This window comes from Suncus etruscus, chromosome 9 (genome assembly GCF_024139225.1).
Source record: "Suncus etruscus isolate mSunEtr1 chromosome 9, mSunEtr1.pri.cur, whole genome shotgun sequence".
In the NCBI taxonomy this organism is placed as follows: Eukaryota; Metazoa; Chordata; class Mammalia; order Eulipotyphla; family Soricidae; genus Suncus; species Suncus etruscus.
The window spans coordinates 46,360,040-46,384,477 of NC_064856.1; the positions used below are offsets into that span (position 1 = coordinate 46,360,040).

Sequence of the window (24,438 nt, forward strand, 5' to 3'; positions counted from 1 at the left end):
CAATTAGACATTTCACACAGAGTGAACCAAAAATGCTGAGGTAGAGACATTTGTGGGGCCTGCACACACCAGGAATGTCAAAGAAACAAATGACAGACATACTGGCTTGCAGAAGGCCCTGGAGAGCATTGAGACTGTCTAGAATGTAAGGCCAATGTAGCATGTCACACAAAAGTCCCTGAAACTCCAAGTGGGCTCAGGAAACCCCTATGGACACATGGGGATACCCCAGTAATTGGTAGGAAGTGTGTATTTAGAAAATTGGGCTGGAACTTGGCAAGGGCATTTATTGTTGGACTATTGGGCAGGGTCTGGCCAGTGCTGACTAGGAAACATCTCTTTTGCCAACAACACTAGCAAGAACAAGGGAATAAGGAGGGATGGGTTAGATTGTATTGTATTGTATTGTATTGTATTGTATTGTGAATTATTGTCAGTAGCAGCCCCAGTTGGCTTTTAAAGGCCTCTTCTCTCATAGGGAGCCATCCATGGACCTGTTTCTTGAAACTCTAAGATTCCATGGGGGCTGATAGTGTCAGTGACAGTGGGATGCCAGGCAGTGCCAGCGCCTATAACCCATTCTATCAGAGATAGTCATGGTTTTCTTCTGCCCCAATATACACAATTGCTGTAGAGAAAATCGAATCTGATTTTATAACTATAACTATAGTTAGTGGTACTCCTTCCAAGAAGCCATGCAGAGACTCAGATGACAGTTATTTAATTGGGATGCCCATGTGGAGGTACTGGGGTATATCCACACTTTGATTAAGAAATCCTGGGTTAAAATCTCATTGCTCCTAATATTCACTACCCTTATATAACTCTAAGATGGAGGGTTTCATTTTAACAAATGCTTTAGACACAAAAATAAGCCCAAGTGTTCAGAACACACCTCAGCAGCAAGAGCATAAAGGGAAGGACCAGGCCTTTATGGGAGATAAAGGCCCAAAGATAAATGATCTGGAAGCAAAAAGGAGAGGGAAGTGAAGGTGCACATCCTGCTCAACATAGAAGATGAGTTCCCAGCTCCTGAAATACATTTATCCAATTCCCTGCCCCTGGCTGGCAGTTGAATTGGTTCCATTTTTTTCCAGTGTGATTAAAAATGCCGTGGCAGACATCCCTGTAGACAGTGATGTTCAAGAGTAAATTTCTGGAAGGAAAATTTCTTATCTTAAATACAGTCCCAGTGTTGAAATAGCCCCAAATTAATCAGAATGTCATAGTCTAAGGGGGCTCAGGGACTTTAGTGAATCATTGGAGGGAACTGGGGAAAGAAGCAAGAGGGATGAATCAATGGTATCAGCATGTATGGTGTCACTATGCTCAGTGTGGCCAGGCCTCTTGGGAATACAACTAGTAAAGGGCATCCCTTAGTGCCAAACTCCCTTAGTGGAGCAGACCCAAGAGTCCAGATGAAGAACACATCTCTGACCTGAGGGCCTGCCAGGAAGGTCATTATGATCCGGGTCAGCTTCCCAGATTGGTTCAGAAGAGGCTAAAACACAGATCCAGGATTCAGAAACCTTAGTCTCCACTGCTCAGAGAATCTGCTCTTTAGACCAGGCTTCCTGACCCTATTTTAGCACAGACTCTGACTGTAGAGGTCTAGACCAAGGCCTGTCCCTCAGACAGCTACTCAGTGAGGCCCACACTACTGGCTCTATCCTCACATGGGAAGAGCTCACTTGAGAATCATCTAGGAAATTAAGAACCATATCCAGGACCCACAGCTTGGGGTCTGGTTTAATGACTAGTAGTGGAATTTAAGCACTTCTGCTTCCCAAGATCCCCATGAGGTATTCAAGAGAGCTACCAGGTTTAAAATCACTGGGACTGACTGTGGGTCATGGTGGTGGTGTCCTTGCAACCCCAGAGCCTCACCAGTCACCCAAGAGCTCCAAGAATTAAGGATTCATATTTTATATCTTATTTTTGTAAGCCTCTCAACAATTCCATGCTTCTGCCTCCAAAATTTACATGACTTCCCCATCTGCTCAATCTTAGCTTGGTGGCCACACTTAACATGACCTTTGGTGCTGCTACTTCTTTACTTTTTGTGGATCAGACACACAGTATAGTCCTAGTTCCAATTTTACAGGTGAGGACACTGAGGTTCAGAAAGGCAAAGTCACTTCCCCGAGATAGTAAGTGATGGGGTCTGCAGGAATCCTATGTCCATCTTCTACCTTTTGTTTCCTTTTTCTGAATGATCTTGTTTCTTGCTTAATTTTTGCTTTCATTATTTTTGTTCTCCCCTTCTTTGTGTTTGGTCAATTTAATGGAGACTTTTAGTTATCTCAGTGGTGGTTTCCAAAGTTTCACTTTGGGGGCCATAGTGATAGCACAGCAGTAAAGCATTTGCCTTGCATGTGGCCTACCAGAGACAGACCCAGGTTTGATTCCCAGCATCCCATATGGTCCCTGCCAGGGACTTCTGGCCTGCCAGGAATGATTTCTGAGTGCATAGCCAGGAGTAACCCTTGAGTGCTGCTAAGTGTGGCCCCCAAACAAAACAAAAAACCAAAGCTTCACTTTGATAGTTCAGGTAGAGGTAGGGGCTAAAGTCCACAGTCACTACATAGCTAAGGCAGACCTCCATTGAAGGTACTTGAGTCAGTGATTAAGTATGCTAGGCACCTGGCCAGTCATTTGAGTGTCTACATGTTTGTTGTCAGGTTCGTCTGGAGTGGCCCACAGACCTAGCCATCAGCCCAATGGACAACTCCCTTTATGTCCTCGATAACAACGTGGTCCTGCAAATCTCTGAAAACCACCAAGTACGCATTGTTGCTGGGAGGCCCATGCACTGCCAGGTCCCAGGCATTGACCACTTTCTGCTAAGCAAGGTAGCCATCCATGCAACCTTGGAATCAGCCACTGCAGTGGCTGTCTCTCACAATGGGGTCCTATACATCGCAGAGACTGATGAGAAGAAGATCAACCGCATTCGGCAGGTCACCACTAGTGGAGAGATCTCACTGGTGGCTGGTGCTCCAAGTGGCTGTGACTGCAAAAACGATGCCAACTGTGACTGTTTCTCTGGAGATGATGGTTATGCCAAGGATGCAAAGCTCAATACCCCATCCTCCCTGGCTGTGTGTGCCGATGGTGAGCTCTATGTGGCAGACCTTGGGAATATTCGAATCCGGTTTATCAGGAAGAACAAGCCTTTCCTCAACACCCAGAATATGTATGAGCTGTCCTCACCCATCGACCAGGAGCTTTACCTGTTTGATACAAGTGGCAAGCACCTATATACCCAAAGCCTGCCCACAGGCGATTACCTGTACAACTTCACTTACACTGGCGATGGCGATGTCACACTCATCACAGACAACAATGGCAACATGGTGAACATCCGTCGAGACTCAACTGGGATGCCCCTCTGGCTGGTGGTCCCAGATGGCCAGGTGTACTGGGTAACCATGGGTACCAACAGCGCACTCAGGAGTGTGACCACGCAAGGACATGAATTGGCCATGATGACATACCATGGCAACTCGGGCCTTTTAGCAACAAAAAGCAATGAAAATGGATGGACAACATTTTATGAGTAAGTATGAAACAATGCCCTGTATGTCATGAGACACATATAAGACTAAAAGTGAATTTATGTCATGTTAGTGTTTTACTACAGGCTTGGGCTTATGAACCCACCCTAAGTCCTGCATGCTTATCTTCCAAATCATTACTCTGAGAAACTAATATAGGCTGACAGAAAAGACTTAACTGCGGCTCCAACTCTACCATGAACTCACTCTCTTTCTCTCTCTCTCTCTCTCTCTGTCTCTCTCTCACTCTCTCTGTCTCTTTCTCTCTCTTCTCTCTCTCTCTCTCTCTATTTCTCTCTCTGCCTCATTTTCTACTTCTGTAAAGTGGAAGCATTGGCAATCTATCAAGCAGAACTCAGGGAGGTGATATAAATGATATAAATGCAGTTTATTGATAAACTGCTTCATGTGGCCACTCCAGAAATATGGCAAGAAAGATTTTTATATAATCAAATATCATATCCTCAGGTGTTTTTCTAAGTTAAACAGATTATGGTTATAACAGGATAGTGGAGAAATTTTAATGCATAGAGAAATATATCATTTGAATTATTATTATTAGAAAAAAGGTTTGGACCAAATATCTCCAGGAGTGAGCACTGAGCTCTCAATGATACTGGGTATACCACCCCTCAAAAAGAAATTTACAGAAATGTTCTTTTACTTTTGTATCTGGAGGTGAGTTTGTTTTTATGTTTTTAAGTTTTATGATGTGTTTTATGATGTGATTTTGCTTGTTTCCTTCTCAAACACATTATATAGACATTAATGTTCAAACCTCCCTCTCAGTTTTGACTCCAATGCTCAAATAACCATGGGTGGGGGGATGTAACCCAGGTCTTCTGTATGCAAAGCCTATATATTAATTCTTTGAGCCATTTCCCTAGCCCTGAAAGCTATGTTAATATAGAGTAGACTTTGTAACACTACTTCTATTTAGATTTTAGCTGCTATATGAGCTTAGCCATGTTCCAGACAACTCAGAATGCTTACTATATTATCCATTGGATAAATTCTGGGCGGTAGGAAAGAAACAAGGCTTCCTGGGAATTCGCTCACCATTGTAATTCAAGGTGGTTGTTACGCTCATTTTTTTTTTTCACAAGAAATAGAAACTGAGACTGCAGTTCATTTTCCCACTGTTCTTGAAAGCACCTGGCTACACAGGGTTCACTATCAAATCCACTTGTTATTGGAGCTCATACTTTTTCAGCTCTGCCCTCTTGCCCCTCTGAGTTTGTCCATCGCAAATGAACTTGAATTCTTGAACTGAAAGTTTTTTTCAAGGTTGATCAAGCCAGTTTCTCACAGTCCTTGAATCCAAAGGAAATAGATTTTTAAATACAATTTTCACCTGGAATGCCACAGCAATTTTAGAGTTCGCTGATATCCCTTTCTCTAAAGGATTTTGTTCATTGCAAAGAAAAGACAACAATCCACAGAAAAAGCACTTATCTTGATTAACTCATAAAAATGAAAATACACTACATAATTCATCTCCCATTTGCCCAAAGAGAATCTCTAATAGTTTATTTAGTCAATACAGAAACTTCTGTCAACGCCAGTCATGATGCATTCATAGCCACTCTTTCAAGTCCCAAATCTCATGTGCACATTTACTACTTCCAACTAGTCCTGACGTCTCATCATTTCTTAGACCTCTTTCAAAGGTGATCTGTCCTGCCCTCCCTATCTTTCTTTGATGAAATTATCATCATTGCTTTTTATAAAAAAGGTATTTGTAACTGCAAAGTTTTCATTAACAGTAGAGCCAAGGAATGGAAGATAAAATGAGAAGCTTACTTTTGGGGGCATCCAACAGTATACACAGCTCTTTACCTTTGAATCTTTACTTTCACCTCAAATGATCAGTGTTATCTTCCGCATTTCTCACAGATGAACAAACTAAAGCCCAGAAAGGTAAAATCTAACATCACACAGTGAACACAGCAGAGACAGAACACAAGTGTGTATTCTCAAGATTTCCTTGACTGGGTTACACCTCTCTTTTCTGTATGTGATTCATTTGTATAATAGGGATTAAAATCTACTTTGTATCACTTCTTGGCCTTTGGACTAAGATCAAGAGTGGTGGTATCTGTTCTTATCCACTGACTATCTGATAATTTATATTAAGAGTGTGAAGTTTATTTAGCTATATGACTGAATCAATTGAGATTAAATTATATATCTAACATAAACTTGAGAGTACCTTGTCTTCTAAGGAATCAAGAGTTGACTTTCTTTCCTTACCCAAAGAGTTGTTGGTAGAGACCTTTAAAGGCATCAGTAATGCTATCTTCATGTCCAGTATGGGGCATCACTAAACTTAGACTTGGATTTATGGGGAGATGGTATCAGGTAGCTAAAAAACTGGCCTGTAGACCAAGAGGCTGGTGTCCAGGAAGGCCTGAGCTGCCAACTTCTCAGATTCTGGCTCACACCATGCCCTGTGATAGGCTCTGCCATTTCTGTCCTCACACTTCTGTGTCTCTCCATTTGGCTTCAGACTTGCTACCAACTAGGTGCTCTGGAGATACCAAATGAACAAATTTAAATTCAGGTGGGAATAGATATTTTGGAAAATAGGAAGAAAAAAATGATGTCATGAACAGACTGTTGAACTCATCCCAGCTCTGACACTGGCAGGGTTCCCAGTACAAAACAGAATTCTAGGGCTGGAGCCATAACACAGTGGGTAGTGAATTTGCCTTCCACATGGCTGACTCGGGTTTGATATATGGCATCTCATGGTTTCCTGAGCAGCGCCAGTAATGACCCCTAAGTGCAGAGCCAGGAGTAATCCCTGAGCGTCGCTCAGTAAACAGGAAGGAAGGAAGGAAGGAAGGAAGGAAGGAAGGAAGGAAGGAAGGAAGGAAGGAAGGAAGGAAGGAAGGAAGGAAGGAGGGAGGGAGGGAGGGAGGGAGGGAGGGAGGGAGGGAGGGAGGGAGGGAGGAATTAATTTTAGGGGTATTTACGGGTATGAGTGGAAGGGTTGGTTTCCAAGTTTAAGAGTCAAAAAAAAGCATCCTGAGATTGAACAAGGACCGAATTATCTATTTTCTTTCCTCTCTGGGGTCATAGGGAAAGCAACTGGTCAAATGAAGAAACAGTAGATTTCTGGGGAGACAAACAAGATGTGTGTCCTAGCTTAGCTGGAAGTATTCAACCATGCCTCATCTAGAAGTGTTTTGTTAGGATGGTTGGTCAACTTAGAATATCTGGGTATATACTAGCTCAGGAGTGGGAAGCCATAGTAGCTATGGAGCCTGAAAAATATCCACATTCTTTTCAGGCATTTTCTCTGCAAATCTACCAGAAAAAATTGCAGAGAAGGTCCTAGAAAGATCTAAAAAAATTTTGCTAGAGTAGGCCCAGAGCAGGGACTCAGCAGCCACTGAAGGAGGAATACTGGTGACTTCCTTCTCTGTCAGTTCCTTCTAATCCATCTCCCAGATGGACCTAGAGCCTTTCTTATGGAAAGAAGGGTCACTATCATGATGCTGGGTAGACATTGGGAAAACCTGTTTCAGCTGAAAGAAAACAATCATTTTCATATTGAGAAAAGGGGAGCACAAATAAGTAATGGGCCTAGAATTACAGCCTGAGAAGGAGACATGCTTGGCTAAGTCTGAAAATGCCCTCCTCACCTCTTACACCCTACCTAAGAGGCTAAACCTAATTATGAAAAGCAGATAATTGCTAGGAAAGAGATGGGAACCAGCAAGAGCTTAGAAAGAGACCCCTTTGAGGTACAGTGCAGAGAAGCTCCTTGCCCTGGGTATGGCCTTACTGATTCTTGAGAACCACCCACAGGAACACCTGTATTTCCTGATCTCTGCCAGGGATATTTTCTTTACCACCATTGCTGGGTGGACACTGTGGGATATTGGTAGAGGCAGAATCTCTGGAAAACCAGTTTCATATTCTATATACAAGGTATAACAGTATTGCTAGAGGAATATAAAGTTTTTGATACACTAAAGTTAATGATATTTTGAAATTTTGAAGCCAGCCTGAGTTCAAAGTTAACTCAAGTCCCTCCCCCATTCAAATTCTAGATTAAGAAAACTTGTGGCTCATTTAAAAGCAAAAAACTTGCTCCATTGGTTTCTACTATGTCACACAGGATGTCACTCTTGCTTTGGTTTTCTTTTGTTTTTAGGCCACACCCAACAGTGCTCAGGGTTACTCCTGGCTATCAAACCCAGATTAGCCATGTGTAAAACAAATACTTTAATCCCTGAAATATCTCTCAACAAAATATCACTTTTTTGCCTGGACAAACAGAAAAGTAAGGAAAAACTCCACACTCCCAAAAGACAAAGGAACCATCAGTCCCTAAAATAGGTCAGATGTTGAAACTGTCTTACAGATAATTTACCAAAGGAAGAGATAAAAAATATTTAAAAACTAGATGACTTAGCAAATAGATTAACACTACCAGGAAGAATCAAATAGAAGTTCTAAAATTGAAAGCCTTAGTGACAGGGATGAGGAATGCCTTTGGTTGGCTTAGCAGTAGATTGAGTCTTCTACAAAAAGACAGCTTAGAAAAAAATGAAACAAACACTCAGAGGAGTGAAAAATGCGAACTATGGAATATAAGGGCCGCAGATACTAGCAACGAACTGAATGCACATGTGGTTTTCTCAGGAGAGGAAAGTATATGGTCAAGGAAATATTTAATGAAATAATTATAAATAATGATTTATAACTAATTGCATACTAAGCCACAAATCTAATGATCCTACAAGGGGTCAGGGAGATAGTACAGTGGGCAGGGCATTTGTCTTGAATGCAGCTGACCTGTGTTTGATCCCCAGCATACATATGGTCTTCTGAACATTGCCAAAAGTAATTCCTGAGTGCAGAGCCAGGAATAACCCCTGAGCATCATTAGGTGCCAAAAACCAAAGCAAACAAACAAAAAAAAAAACTAAAAAAGCTCACAAAACACCAAGTAGAGCACACCCGGTATAGCTGTTAACATTTACTATCCAAATTGCTAAATGCAGACTAAAAAGAGAAATGAAATGGGGTGGGGACAAACATTATAACCTGTTTCACAAAAGTGGAACTGGGCCATAGAAATAGTGCATGAGAGAAGATACTTGCCTTGTATGTGGTTGGCCCAAGTTCTATGTCTGGCACCAACTATGATTCCTTAAGTCCTGCCAAAAGTGATCTCATTATTCACAGAGGATCATGTCAAGTTCCTCTTGTTAATTCTGCTGCTATCTGAAGTAGTCCTAAGTGAAAGTCCTAAAACTAAAATATTTTCCAATCAAACATTTACAATCAGCAAAAGTTAATATAATAGAGGTAGTGTGGTATTTTCCTCATTAGCTATGCTAATAAGTGGCTTGGGATGTGAAGTATTGAGTGTGAAAGAGAAAGCTTTGCAGTGTGAGTGAGGCTATCTCAGCAAGCCACTTACATGACTCAAGTTCACAGCAACTACATGAATCTTTTATGTGTTTTCCCTCCTTGTGCTCCAGAGATGCTTCAGAAAAAATAGAGTGAAGCAAAGCAGTGGAAGAAAATAATGAAAAGCCTATAATTGACCATCTCTATCATCCCCTCAATCCACCCCCAAATAGGACTTCACTCATTCTACAGTCCACTGCAGTAGTATCAAAGCAAAGTATCATGAAGAAAAAACAGGCCATCTTGACTCAATTACGATTTCCAAACACATTTTCTTCTTGGACATCTCTAGTGATGAAAACAAAGGTTTTGCTCTGATTCTGCATCATTCTTGGGAATGTGTGGTGAGAAAAACCTTTAAGGTCAGAGAGACCTGACTTTGAATCAAGATACCCAGAGAGCAGCCTGTGATATTAGGCAAGCTACTTTTTTTTTTGTTGTGTCTGAACCTCAGCACTTTTGAAATTAAGGTAACTGCTAATTTAGTCAGTGGGTACAAGCATAGAGCAGAGCCCTAACTGAGTAGAATGAACTTCCCTTACTTGTATTGAAAATAAAAAGTGGTGTAGTTCTCAGTTATTCTCAGACTAAGCCTTGAAGTAAACAACAATGATATTGCACAGGAACGAAGTTCAAGCCATGTACTGGGCCCTAAATCTAACCCCTCACTCTGCCTACCATACCTAGTACTACCAAATACCACTGGGCCAGGGAACCTAGACACCCTGAACACTTCTATAGTTTGCCCCCTTCTTAAAAAAAAAAAAGTATAGTTGCTATTTATTACTTTTACTCTTATTCTAACTTAGTCACCTAGAAGTGTAGACCTTTTCATGCCAATACTTCTGTTGGTACTAAGAATACAGGTTCTCCTTTTGAAGCTTAAATGCTAGTGAGAAAAGTAACAAATGAACATGAAAACAAAGAAATAAATATGATGAAAATTGTAAAATTGTGAGATGGTGGTAGAGATGAGGGAAACTGTCTGTTTCAGAAAGGCAATTAAGGAAAAGCTCTCCAAAGCTGGCTAAGCTTAACCAAACTCTGAGAAACTAGCAAGAAACAGCTTTCACTACAAAGGGATGGCATGTGTGAGCACTCGAACTGAAGCCCAATCTGAGATGAGCTCTGAGTGTCTGGGTACAGGAGCAAATGATGGAAGGCAACCACTGGTACTGGAAAGGTAGAGCTTTAGGTGACTATGTAAAGAAGTTAGGAGAACAAATCATTCTTCTGACAACCATCAGTGCACATGACCGAGATGTGGAGTACTGAGAGTGATGCTCAAAGCTAGGTACTCTCAATGACCAAGACAAGGTCTTTCCAATCAAGAGGTGACATTCTGAGGTTGGTGGGAAGTCTCAGAGTGTCTTACAATTTGTCAAAAGAATCACATTTTACTTTAAATTAGTGACCTGGGGCAGGAGAGATATGGATGTATGGCATGGATGTAGGGCATTTGCCTTGCATGCAGAAGGAAGGTGGTTCGAATCGCAGCATCCCATATGGTCCCCCAACCCTGCCAATTTCTGAGCATAGAGCCAGGAGTAACCCCTGAGTGCTGCCAGGTGTGACCCAAAAACAAACAAAAAATAATTAGTGGCCTGATTAGATCATTGAATGTCTCTAAGTAGGAGAAAATAGACTCCTAAACTGATGCCTTATATATAAACTTTCTAAAATCATGCCGTTTGTTGTGGAGGTTCAATAAGGAGCAGCAAAAACAGTTGCCTGCTCATCCTTAGGCTCAGCCTAGAACATCTGGCTGCAGTGACTATTCCCCCCCCCACACACACACACCACCACCACCACCACCACCACCACCAAACCCTTCCTGCTGGTTTTCTTGGCCAGAGTCATCCAAAAAGGCACAGAGACAATGATAGTTGGACAAGTTGCTGGACAAGAGCTGGGTGCTGAAAGGGGATAAAGTTATATGCATGGTACCCCTTTATTAGCAATAGTGAAAACTACAGGAGAGAGAGAGAGTGAGAGAGAGAGAGAGAGAGAGAGAGAGAGAGAGAGAGAGAGAGAGAGAGAGAGAGAAATATTTGCCTGAGAGGCAGGCAGAGGAGGTTGGGTTAAGTGGGAGGAGAAATGGGGACACTGGTGAAGGGTGGTGTACATTCTGTGACTAAAACTCAATCATGAACAATTTTGTAACCATGTTACTTAAAATAAGTATATATGTAAAAAAAATCTTACAACTAGAGGAAGCACCTCCCTAAAAAAAAGGGGGTGCAGAAATGGCAGGACACTGACAAGACAGTACTTGAATTGGGAAGTGAGTCCAGCAGCACAGGCTACACAGAACTTCTGGTGGGATAAGGGTGCTGATTTGATGTCCAGAGAGAGTGATATAGTTTATACATATTCTCAGAGATTTATTTCAAGAAGCCCAAGCATATCCGTGAGAAAGAATATGAGTTTGTGCCATTGAGGAGCTTACCATACATGTGCATTATATTTACAGAAAGTAGAAAAACATCCTAGGAGGATTTTTCTATACTAATGAACAGGGAAGTGCATGAAGTTCAAGAAAGACTCAGTTGCACAATATCCATTGGCTAGTATTGCTTGTCTAGGCATCTGTAGTCCTTATAAAAATAAAAGTATTCTAAAGGGGCTGGAGAGATAGTACAGAGGGGAAGGTGCTTGCTTGCCTTGCACCTGATCCAACTGGATTCAATCCTTAGCACCACAAAGGGATTCTAAGACCCACCAGGAGTGATCCCTGAGTCAGCCCTGAGTACAGCTATGTATGGTCAAAAACATAAAGTGTTTTGTGTGTGTGTGTGTGTGTGTGTGTGTGTGTGTGTGTGTGTGGTTTTTGGGTCACACCCGGCAGTGCTCAGGGGTTATTCCTGGCTCCAGGCTCAGAAATTGCTCCTGGCAGGCACGGGGGACCATATGGGACGCCAGGATTCGAACCGATGACCTCCTGCATGAAAGGCAAATGCCTTACCTCCATGCTATCTCTCTGGCCCCAAAAACATATAGTGTTCTTATAGCTGTTTTGGCACTATTGGGGTCAAGATTATGCAAAGGTGCAGCTTCTTTCATAAAAATCTTATCCCTCACTCCAAACTGCTGGCGTAGGGTCTATCTGTTTTAGATTTTCCTAACCCCAGAGAGTCCCTCTTCAGTTTTCAAATATGAGTCAAAGTTGTGAAATGCTTTGACCTTAAAAAAAAAATTGCTAATACTTTAAGTAAAGCCATGGCAAGCATCACTAAGTCACTGTCCAGAGGTCACTCAGTCATTGGCCAGGATTTGGGCAGCTGCTTGAAGTTCAGAGAGCAGAAGAGAATTTCCCTGCAGGCAATTGGACAGCATTAACTTCCTTTCACAAATGTGGTACAGAAGCAAGATAAGAGAGTTCAACTGAGGCCACAGGGCAAAGGTCAGGAAGCAAGTCTATAGGGCAGACCTATAAGCACCCCAGAGGCAAAAGCAGGAAGGTTCTATTGGGATGATCTGAGAGAGTCATTGATCTAGTAGCCACTTCTTCTGAAGTTCTGCAAAGCATGAGAATGAATGAATCAGAAACAAGGACACTCTACAAATTGACTGTTCTGTTTGATGTTCATTTAATTAAGACATTCAGTTCTTCTCATGGAAAAATGTGAGGAGTGGAAATTACTGGTTTTCGGTCATCTCATGTAAAATGAAAACCAGATCTTGAAGGCATGAACCTTTTCATTGTCTCTTCTTTAGAATCGATTTAATGATGTACTACCAGCCCCTTTCAATAATAATTACAATTGTCTGCCTTTATGCAAAGCTGGAGAGCAGCCCTGTGGGAAGGTGCCTGGAGATTGCTCAGCCTTGCTCTGAAAGCTCTTGTGTCTCTGTTTTATGCGCTCAGCAGCTGGGCATCTCCAGATGCGGTCAGGCCCTGCAGGAGGGAGCCTACCATGGGAAGAGTCCTGCATATCAGTGCTGTGCTCATTCCTTTGCTTGTCGTCATCTCCCCATGCTTCTCAGTCCTCACCCCTATTTCCTTGGCAGTCCTAACCCCTACTTTCCTCTCAGTTCTCATCCCCCATGTTTTTCTCATCCTTCATAGACCCCATGTTCAATTCAACCCTCACCCCAGGTTCATCACAGCCCTCACCCCTTATGTTTTTCTCAGCCCTCACCCCCATATTCTTTTCAGTCCTTATTCCCCACATACTTTACCTCTTACCCCTCACTCTCCTTTCACACATTTGGCTAGGCTAGAGTTGAGAGATACTTCCTGGTGAGAGAGGCCTTAAGACCCATTTTCCAGATTATTGCAAGATGTGGCTTTACCAAACGTTAAGGCTCCCAGTTATTTCTCCAAGATACCATCTTGAGAGGAAGAGTCTTGAGAGCAAAAAGAGTTGACAGATAGAAATGCAATGTGTAACCCCCAAAGCTATATGTGGGCTAATAATGGTTCAGCCTGCCCTGGTCATAGGATAAATCTGTATAACTAGTTCTGGGGACCTTGAGAGGACCGGGAAGCATCCTTTGACCACCTGGAAGCATCTTTTGATTAGTTCCCCTCTGAGGTCTCAGAGTCAACCACCAATGGCTGAGTGTATCTCTGGCCACAGGGCACTCCTAATGTCTCCCACCTAATCCTAGAAGAGGATTTGGCAGAAAATGCTGTCTTCACTTTGGGGGCTTAGGAAAGGATCTTGGAGAGGTCAATTCTTGGCCTGCCCTGGAGACCATCATGTGGAATCATAGCCTGAAAGCTGTGATTTTAGGGAAGAGCATGGATTCAAGGAAGAGTAGGCAGAGGCAGAGCATGGATTCCACTTGAACAAAACAATGCCAGTCAAGCCGGGGCCCAGGCTGGAAAATTCCAGTTCCAGCAAGGGTGCCCTCATATTCCTGTCACTCAAATATACTCCTTGGTTTTCAGGTATGACAGCTTTGGCCGCCTGACAAATGTCACTTTCCCTACTGGCCAGGTGAGCAGTTTCCGAAGTGACACAGACAGTTCCGTGCATGTCCAGGTAGAAACATCCAGCAAGGATGATGTCACCATCACCACCAATCTGTCTGCCTCGGGGGCATTTTATGCTCTGGTACAAGGTAAGCCCAGGGACTGGGCCTTTGGGGTAGGGTAGGGCACGGGGATAAGGGGTAGGCAGCCTACCTACTGTGAGGCTTGGTCTATAGGCTTTCTCTCAGCACTGCCATCTTGACTGCAGACTCCCCACACACACACACACACACACATACACACATTCCAAGCTGGAGTCCCTGAATCTGTCAGGTCCTTTGCAGAAGTGCCCACAGTTCCATTTTAACCCATTAGCAGCAGAAAAGCAGCCCCTTAGGCTGCCCAAACAGGTGACCTCCTCACTAAGCCATCCCAGGGGCTCCTGAATGAAAAGGCTCAGCTCAGAAGGCTCTGGTCAGGACCAAGGATGATAATTATCACATCTTTAAGAAGGTGGAGTGTGAAGTCCTTCCTGAAACTCAGTAAAGGTTTGTGCTCAGAACAAACCCACTTCTTGCCACCATCAAATCACACTGCCCAGAAGTTGATGTTCAGATATTTGTGTTTCTCAGTTCTGTCCCATCCCAAAATTTTCTACCTTACGTTTCTCAGGGGCTTGAGAACTCAGAGTGCTTCTTGCAGCTTGATGGATTTGCTCCAAGGAGTGAAGGCTCCAGGTCATCAGCAGTGCTAGGCTCAGTCTCAAGTCCCAATTCTGACTTTTTTTTGAGGACCCCAATTGCCCTCTATGTAGGGGGAAAGAGCCAGACAGAACTATTATGAAGAATCCTGTGTGAGGATGCTGAGCACACACACACAGGGACCCATCTGTGTGAGTGGTGAGGGTCACTCGCCTCTAAGCCCAGCACCTGGACTAGAACCAGTGTGATTTCTGACCCATGTGCTTTCTTGGTTTGTTGGGAAAGAATATGAGTAACCAGTGCAGGCCCACTACCTCGTTCTACTCAGTATAGACTTGTTAAATCCATCAGCTCACTGCCAGATAAAGAAAGACAAACACAGGATGGCTTCAATTATCTGTGGTATATAGAATAACTGGATGAGGAAATATGATTTAGTAAAGAGAATGCCTATATTGCTCTTGACTCCAGAGCTTAGAGTAGAGAAGGGAAGAAATCAAGGGAAGAGGAAGAAGATGAGAAAGGAAAATAACAAGGGAGAGAGGTCAAGGGCATGGGTACATAAGCAATGGGGAGGAGTGGTACAGCTTTATATCCAAACCACTGTCACCTACACTGAAAACATGAGATCTGAACTACAATGGCCAAATTTTACAATGTGCCTTTTAAGTGGTAAGTTGGAGGAATTGGAGGGAATTTGAGAACACTGATGGAGGAAAGTTGACACTGGTGATGGGATTGATACTAGAGTATCATATATCTAAAACTCAATTTAAAATACTATATAAATCATGTTTCTTAAAATAAGAAAGTTAAATTAAAAATATAAATAAATTTAGGGCCAGAGCTGTAGTACTATAGGAGGGTACTTGCCATACTTGATTCTCAGAATCTCATATAGTCCTCAGCCTCACCAGGAGTAATTCCAGAGTGCAGAACCAAAGCAACTCCCTGAGCACCACTGGTTGTAGCCAAAGAAATAAAATAAGATATATTCATCACCTCACTAATCTATGTACCAATGGCCCATATATACACCATAAGAAAATGTTGTGGAACCAGAGAAATAGTATGGAGGGTAAGGCGCTTGCCTTGCACACAATCTAGATTGGAATCCTGATACCACATATGGTCTTCCAAACGCTGCCAGGAGTGATCTGAGCACAGAGCCAGGAATGTGCCTTGAGTATAGCAAAAATGGCCCCAAACACATTTGAGAGGGACACTCAATGTCCTTGTCTCCCTATCTTAGATTTGGAAGACTTATAGGTCTGTTTGGGCTCAGAGCAATAAAGTGCTCCACAGAAGGTTTAGTTGGCAGTGCAAGTACCTTGATACTCAGGCCAATGACTTTTAAGAGCCTGAGATCAGTCAGGGAGAGTGGTGGCCATAAAACTACTTGAAAATTCTGGGCCAGAGAGATAGTGCAGAAGTTAAGGTGCTTGACTTGAACTTGAGGCCTCCCCCAAATCCCCAGCACTACTGTGGGACTCTAACACATCAACAGGAGTACAAAACCATGAGTAAGCCCTGAAAGCAATCAAATGTGCCCCCCAAAACCAAAAATAAATTGCTACTACATTACCAACCATTTTTATCCCCATATATAATCCTGTGTCTTTAATAAGACTCAAAGAATACTGGTTTTCAGTGAAAGAAAAGAGCCCCGGACTCCTTACCTGCCAAACACCAGCAGTAGCAGCCTAGACAGGCATGTGCTGCCTCATTGGGGCTCTTCAAAGGAATGCTGGATTGTGCCCAACACTGATCGCAGAACCCCACCTTTCAGACACCCTGTGCTCCAGGTCAGCTTCTCCCCCAGGGTTCAGCTTTAGCTTTTCCACACCTCATCTCTTTTTTTTTTTTTTTTTTTTTTTGGTTTTTGGGCCACACCCTGTGACGCTCAGGGGTTACTCCTGGCTATGCGCTCAGAAGTTGCTCCTGGCTTCTTGGGGGACCATATGGGACGCCGGGGGATCGAACTGCGGTCCGTCCTAGGCTAGCGCAGGCAAGGCAGGCACCTTACCTCCAGCGCCACCGCCCGGCCTACACCTCATCTCTTAACTGCTCTGAGAATTTTACTCCAAAGCTAATGCAAACTTTCATATATCTACACTTTCTTAGTTTTTGAAAGTGCCTCATTTCCTCAGTTTGAAAATAGGCCATCAGTTTAGTAACAACTTTCCTGATGGGAGAGGAAAATGATACACTACTCAAAATGCATCTAGTGACTTAAAACACAATCCAATTCCGAAACCTTCAAATCTGAAAAGAAAATATACCTCTTAGAACCCAGGAGATGAGGTGGCTGTGCTTCCTCATTGATACCAAGTTCCCTCTCCTTTCCTTCTGCTGCTCTGTTCTGCCTCAGTGGAGTCTGGGTGGAAAGCTCCTCCAGTTTCATCTTGTCTGAACTATAGGAAAAAATAAGAAGTAGCTACTAATGAGCAGCAGCCTTGGGAAGTCACAGCTCCTGTTAGTTACGGGAGACTCATTTGAGATGAATCTCTGCAGATGCTGTTTCATCCAAAGTCACCATTAATGGGCACGTGTGCGTGCAGCAAGGAGCAGCGTTAGATCAATTGACATGGGCTTGTTCACTGTTCAAGGGAGTTAAATACAGACAGAGTGTCAATGAATAATGCATGAAGTTTAAGGCAGATTCTACAATTCCAGAGCGAGGAGCTATAGAGGCAGGAGGGGGTTAGAGGGAGAAGAGGCTAGTGCGATACCAGAATATCAGGGTAGATCCAGGAGGACTTCCTGTGCCTGGTGTCACCTGGAAGGTGTCTGGCCCAATCCAGCCATGTCCATTAAGCACCTATCATAATAGCCACCATCATTTGGAGCACTTCAGTATGAAGGATACGTGTAGTTGTTTGTATTCTCAGTCCTGTGTTATCCTCACAGGTCCATGAGGTAAGCATTGGTCATAGCTCCATTTTCCAAATAAAAGCAATGTGGTGCCTGGATTGTAAATAGCATGGGAACAGGTCTCCCTAATAGAGAGGCTTTTTCTAAGATGTCTAAAATAAGTCTATATGGTCACCCTTAAGGGAGGAGGGTAGAAGAAACGTTGATAAAGACCCTATAAGCCTGGAGTATCTTGTTGAAAAAATGATCACCTAATATTGACCCAAAACAAACATTTTTGTTTTCTTCTCTTTCCTTTATTTCTTTTTGGGTTTTGGAGCCATACCCTGAGGTGCTCGGGTATTATGCCTGGCTCTACACTCAGAAATTAATCCTGGCAGGCTTGGAAGACCATATGGAATGCTGAGGATTGAATTTGGCTTGGTCACATGCAAGGCAAATGCTCTCCTGTTTGCTGTGCTATTTCTCAGACCCCCTTTATTTAGCTCAGGACTGTCTCCGGGTTCTTGTTTGGGACTTTATAACTTAGCTTTATGCTCAAAGATCACTCTTAGCTGGACTCGGGACTCTCTGGGGTATGAGGGATGGAATCATAAGTGCAAGGCTCTCCCCATTTTACTATCTCTCCAGCCCTCTTGTGTGGGAGAGAGAGAGTGTATTGACTAGCCAGAAGATCGATCAGGGGGAAGTTTTAGGAAGAGAAGACACAGTATAGGGATTTAGTGAAGAGAACAGCCAGACAGGTACAGACAAGAGGTGCAGAAAGTACAGCACAGGCTCAGGGAAGAAAGTTTAGGAAAGAGCCTAGTGCATTCTACAGCTGAAACTTCATTGTTTCTTTACAAGCTTCTTTATCTTAAGATTTGGACATATTTGAACATATTTACATTTTGTAAAATTGCAAATTTTCAAAATCAAATCTCCATCTAAACCATTGGCCTATAGTTGTAATATGTGCCCAGCCTGGAAAGAAAGTGCATGTGACACCAGGCCAATTGTCCTGGACTTGCACACCATCTGTCCACCCCACTCATGAGCCTATCTCTATCCTCCCCACAGACCAGGTCCGGAACAGTTACTACATTGGTGCTGACGGCTCCCTGCGGCTACTGCTGGCCAATGGCATGGAGGTGGCACTGCAGACAGAGCCCCACCTGCTGGCTGGCACAGTCAACCCCACTGTGGGCAAGAGGAATGTCACGCTGCCCATCGACAATGGCCTCAACCTGGTGGAGTGGCGGCAGCGCAAGGAGCAAGCACGGGGCCAGGTCACCGTCTTCGGGCGCCGGCTGAGGGTGAGCCTGTCCATCCTCTCAGGCTGGGTGGGGTGTGGGATGAGAATATCTGAGAACCCCTCAGGGATGCTTTGCTGGACCAGATGTTCCTTATTTATTTTTTAAACAAATAAAGAGAACATCCCTCTATTTCACCTGAGCTGCCTCCTGCACCCTGGACCAGCCCAGCACCCCATAGAAAGGGGGTGCCCTAGACCCTAGACCCTAAATTTCCAGTGGCAACTAGTTGAAAAAACACTGGCCTTGGAGCTAATAAGAACTGGTGGGGGAAGGGAGAGAATTGGGGGGAAACCAGTTTCATTATCTATAAAATGGAGATGAAACCCACTCTTTAGGTTTTGTTACAAGGATTAGAAAAAATATATAAAGTGATATAGACAGCATTGGACACTAAAGGAGTGGTTGGTAATGCCTGGTGCTGGTTTGGAGGGGTATATGGAACATGTTTGAGTCCAATACTGCAGTACTCAGTAAATATTCCTGGCACTATGCTTTGGTGTATTACTGGATTGGGAAACCATGAGGTGCTGGGAGCAAACCCAGGGTTCTTGCATACAAAGCTGCACTCAGCACACTGACTTCTCTCTGGTCCCTGGCCCTTGGTCCCTTTATTTTACTGTTGTTATTGCTGTTCTTATGACTAGTGTTGATATTACTCTTCCCTAATATGTACCACAATGCAGGTTAGCCCTTTAGCATCTCAGTCACTCTCTCCCATTTCCAAGCAGAGCTGTCATTTCTAAGTGATGCCATGGCTGTTACTTCACTGTATGGGTTGAGGAGCTGGGAGTGCCTCTGGTTCTGCAGTTCAGGCTGCTATGCATGTATGTATGTATGCTCCTGCCTCACTGCCCATGTTTCTGTAGCAAAGCCTTTGCCCAGGAAGGCTGGGCAGCATCTTTTCCCTCCTGTGAGAGAGAGGAAGGGGTGTGAGAGCAAGCACCAGCCCTGCCCTCAGCCAACCAAGGCTCACATTGACTCATCCTGTGCCACGTGCCCCCACCAGGGCCACAAAAGCAAGCTCAGACTTCCCTACTGGATAAATAAATGTTCTTTAGGTCTATGTTTTACTTGCAGGCCTAGAAAATTGATCACAGTTCATACAGGGAAGCAGAGACCTGAACATAGACACCCCCACTCCCTTAGCTTAATTCCCATGAAAGACACACATGAATTATGCTTCTAAGATAACAGAACTAGAACCCAGGACACTATTTCCTGTGTTCCCACTTCTTGGTTCTGAAGAACCAAGCATCTCACAACTGTCGATGTGGGAGAGCACAATTGTCCCCCAAGGAGACCTGGTTGTCCCTGTGCCTCTGTCTGAATTCCCTTCACACCCTTGTCCAGGCCCTGTGGTCTATGGAGCGATTACCCTGGGCTTGGTTTCTGTCTGGCATGCATGTAGCCTTAAACCAGAGGTCTCAAACACACAGCCCGTGGGCCGTTTGCAGCCCTCCGTACAACATTTTTTGTCCCTGCCCTAGAGGAATCTTTTTTTTTTGTTTTGTTTTGTTTTAATTGTTTGGGTCACACACCCCAATGTTCAAGGCTTACTACTGACTTTGCACTCAAGGATCACCCCGACTTTGCCTCCTGCGGCCCCCAGGTAAATTGAGTTTGAGACCTCTGCCTTAAACAGTACTTCACAGATACCAGGTAACATATCAAAATACCTCATCCATGAGTTGGATGACTTCCCTGCACCAAACAGCAAACAGCAGCAATGAGTGCTGTAAGTATTTCTCTCTGCATGTAGACTAGACTCAAAGTTTCCTGGGCATTAATTGGTCCCTCTGCCAGCCTGAGATTAATGGTTCTCTAGCCACATGACTGTATCCCCACATCCTCCCAGAATAGATGGCCACCCATGGTGGCAGTGTGTAGGATTAGGACGTTAGCTGGGCGCGCCTCCCCATAATGGAACTCATTTTTTATACAGCTGGGGACTTTTTTTTTTTTAATAAAGAGATGTAAAATAATCACATTGCCTGCACTGCTGAGTCCAGGAAGCATTAGGTGGTTCCCCAATGAGCTGCTTAACTTGTTTTTATTAATTCTGCTGGAGAAGTAGGGTCCCCTTCATGAGGAGTTCTCTAGGGCTGAGGTGGGTGTGTGCAGCTAGCTAGGTTACACCACCATGGGAGGCACCCACAGGGCTCCTCCACAAAGATGTTTTCAGAAGGCCCCATCCTTGTGGGTGGGATGATCCTCTGACTTCCATAGCCCTCTGTTGCAGAGAACACAGCTTCAGCCTACTTACAACACTTCTGGTTTTCCCATAGGAATTGTCTTGCCACCATTTTCACTGTAGTGATTGTGTTTACTCCCCCCTGGGAAGGCAGCCTGGTTCTGAGCAGGCCATTCACAGCTGAAGCTGCATCATTATAAATTATTATCTTGAAGGCTCAGAAAGTGTATTGGGCAGAGATGGGGTATGGGGTGAAAGCAGAGAGAGACATATGTTCCTCCTTCCTCAAATGACCATGATCATTTGCTGCTATTTTATGGAATTGATGCTGAGTTTATTCAGTCCCCTTCATGTCTCTCCAGTCTCCATCGCAGCTCTGTGGCTCTGCCATTAGAAATGGAGAGAGGGAACAGTGACCTTTCTCAGGGCACATGGACAGGTGCAGAGCTGAGGTTGGAGCCCTGGCCTCATTCCTGACCTAAAGCACTTTATATTGTCCACATGTGTGACTTTGTATTATGTCACCTACACTGTCAGCTTTTCATCCTCCCTGCCTGTCATGCTTAAACAGGGACTAATGTCAGCATCAGAATGAATGTCCAAATACCCCCCGACAGCCAGGCCCAATCAGAAGGAAACAGCACTTCACTTCAGGTGCCAACCAGGTCCAAATACAGACCGTGTGGTGTTGGACTAGGAATGAGGAAATTCTCTCTGTAAGAGGTGGATTTCCATAAAAATAAAAAACAGAAAAAAAAAGAGATGGATTTCCTTGTAACATAGTTACTCTGGCTTCTTCATTGGGAAGCCCTCAAGTTGAAAATCTGATAGGAAGAGGGGAAGTGGGGCAGGTCCTGATACCCAGGACAGGACAGATAGCTCAAGCTGGGACTGTCCCCAGAATTCAGGTGTGCACTACCATCCTCAAATGAAACCACCTACATTGCTATATGTGAGAGAGTAGACAGAGTGATTGTTGGGGGGAACAGGAGATACAAGAATGGGACCCAGAGCCTCAGACAGGAGGGACCTACTCAGACACCATTAGCATGTGTGGGCACAGTGTCACAGTGAGTATCCCACCAAGGCCAGCTCCATGGAGGCCTTAATATGGTGGAGCTTTCTTTCCTCGCTGCCATACCTCTGCATGGCCCCATCATCCCTTCTTAGCCCCTTGTTTTCTTCCACCATACACCTGTACAGCCCCCCTTACTCACCACATCAATAGATCTCCCTATGCCAGGCCAGTGCAGTCACCCAATCTAGGAGAATCTAAGATGGCTCCTCTTTGTGAAACAGGCCCATGAGAATACAGGAGGGTATGTGGCTCTTCCAGGGGCACCAGCTGAGTCTTGCACTGCATCTGTGTTCTTGTTTGTTAGTTCTTTGGGGGGGGGGCACACCCAACCCCCAAAATTTCTTTTTTTAATTTTAGTCAAAGTGGATTACAAATCTTTCACAATAATATTTTAGGTTCATAGTGATACTGAATCAGGAGCATTCACACCACCAATGTGGTTCTCCCTCCACCCCTGTTTCCAGCATGAATCCCATATCTTTCTCTTTTATCTCCCAGGCTGCTAGTCTAGGTGGTCCTCTCTGTGTCTAGTATGTTGTAAATTGGGTATCGATTCTGTTGTCGTTGGTTTGGGATTTTGTGCTTAAGTTTGATCATTTTTTTATTTCAACTTAATTTTTTGTTTGTTTTGTTTTGTTTTTTTTTTTAGGGTCACACCTAGCAGCGCTCAGGGGCTACTCCTACGCTCAGAAATTGCTCCTGGCGGGCTCAGGGGACCATATGGGATGCCAGGATTCGAACCACCATCCTTCTGCATGCTATCTCTCCAGCCTCATTGTTTTTCAGTTTTTGCTTGGGGGCTAGAGCTAGCAGTGCTTAGGGGTTATTCTTGGCTCTGCACTCAGAAATTACTCCTGGCAGTATTAGGGGGACCATATGGGATGCCGGGAATCAAACCCAGGTTGGCCAAGTGCAGAGCAAGTGCCCTACCTGGTGTGCTATTGCTCTAGCCCTTGCGCCTGTGTTCTTGCTGTAGCCTTCCAACTCTTGTTGACCTTACTTCTCCCCTTTCACAGAAGAGGGACCTCACAGTGCTGACTTGTGTGTGGCTCCTCTTATTAGGATGCCCTCAGACCAGAGGGCTTCGTCGAGATTAACAACCTCTTCCTTCATCACCCACTCACTTCCAGGTCCACAATCGAAACCTCCTCTCCCTGGACTTTGACCGCGTGACACGTACAGAAAAGATCTACGATGACCACCGCAAATTCACCCTCCGGATTCTGTATGACCCAGCGGGCCGGCCCAGCCTCTGGTCCCCCAGCAGCAGGCTGAACGGAGTCAATGTGACCTATTCTCCTGGCGGCCACATTGCAGGCATCCAGCGGGGCATCATGTCTGAAAGAATGGAGTATGACCAGGCAGGCCGTATCACCTCCAAGATCTTCGCTGATGGGAAGATATGGAGCTATACATACCTAGAGAAGGTAGGTGTCTATCCAGGCCAGCCCTACCCTCCTGTCCAAACTGCCAGACACGTTGCCTCTAGATCTGACCAGACCCAGTCTGCTGACCTGGCAGGACAGATCTAACCCCAGCAATTTTCAATAGAGAAAGCCTGCGTTGCTGCCATAGAACTAACTAATGCTGGACACATGACCAGTGGGACCCAGGAGAGAAAAATGGGACTGCTCCATCCAGATTATGGCTGTGATCCAATCCAAAAAGTGACTTCTGAGACAGTACTGATGGCAGGCTCCAAGCCAGGTCTGATCCCTGCTCAGACTTATTTGTGTCTTATCTGGAAAAGGAGGTCAAAGTCTGGAAAGTGCCTGGCCTCGGGTGCTGGTGTGGCCTTAGCATGGCCTCTGAAATCAGGCTTCACTTGGAGGCAATGGGCTAAGAATCAGAAAAGGATTATTCTTTCACAATGGGAGGGTGACTGCTCTGAGGCCTCTTTGCCTCTGGCAAGCCACCCTTAACCTTTGCTGAAGCAGAGTCATCCACTTTTGTGCCCTAGGGCCCTGCTTTGTCTCCAGTTCCTTCTCACCTGCCCAGAACTGTGCTATTGTATTGTGTATTGTGTATTTCTGTGCCTGTGCAGACAGAGACCTCAGAGGTCAGTCAATGAACTGGAAAGCCTCAGAGGAAAAGGATCCAACTGTGAGCTGCTGTTTGGGGCTCTTTTAACCCCGGGATGGACCTAGCCCTCATCAGCCCCACTACCAGCAACTCTCTACCTACTCATACTCTCATGGTCTTCTGGTCCCCAAGAAGAATTCAGCAGGACTCATTGAGAGAACAGTAGGCATAGGGACAGTGTGGTTGAAAAAGGACATTGATTTCAGGTGGGATCAGGATATAGAAAGCCAGAAGACTTGGACTCCAGCTCCTTAAGCATGGGGGGTCCCATCATTTGGGATCACATAACTAAATATAGTGACCATGACA

General features: G+C 44.4%; 1 protein-coding gene across 1 annotated transcript in view; it reads left to right on the forward strand.

Moving 5' to 3' along the window:
- TENM4 (teneurin transmembrane protein 4) overlaps window positions 1-24,438 on the forward strand; it is a 569,696-nt gene that overhangs the window by 532,187 nt on the left and 13,071 nt on the right. Inside the window, exons 27-30 of the mRNA XM_049780241.1 lie at window positions 2,682-3,559; window positions 13,885-14,057; window positions 18,543-18,778; window positions 23,178-23,474. Coding sequence (XP_049636198.1) covers window positions 2,682-3,559; window positions 13,885-14,057; window positions 18,543-18,778; window positions 23,178-23,474 — 1,584 coding nt within the window. The remainder of the gene's footprint in view (window positions 1-2,681; window positions 3,560-13,884; window positions 14,058-18,542; window positions 18,779-23,177; window positions 23,475-24,438) is intronic.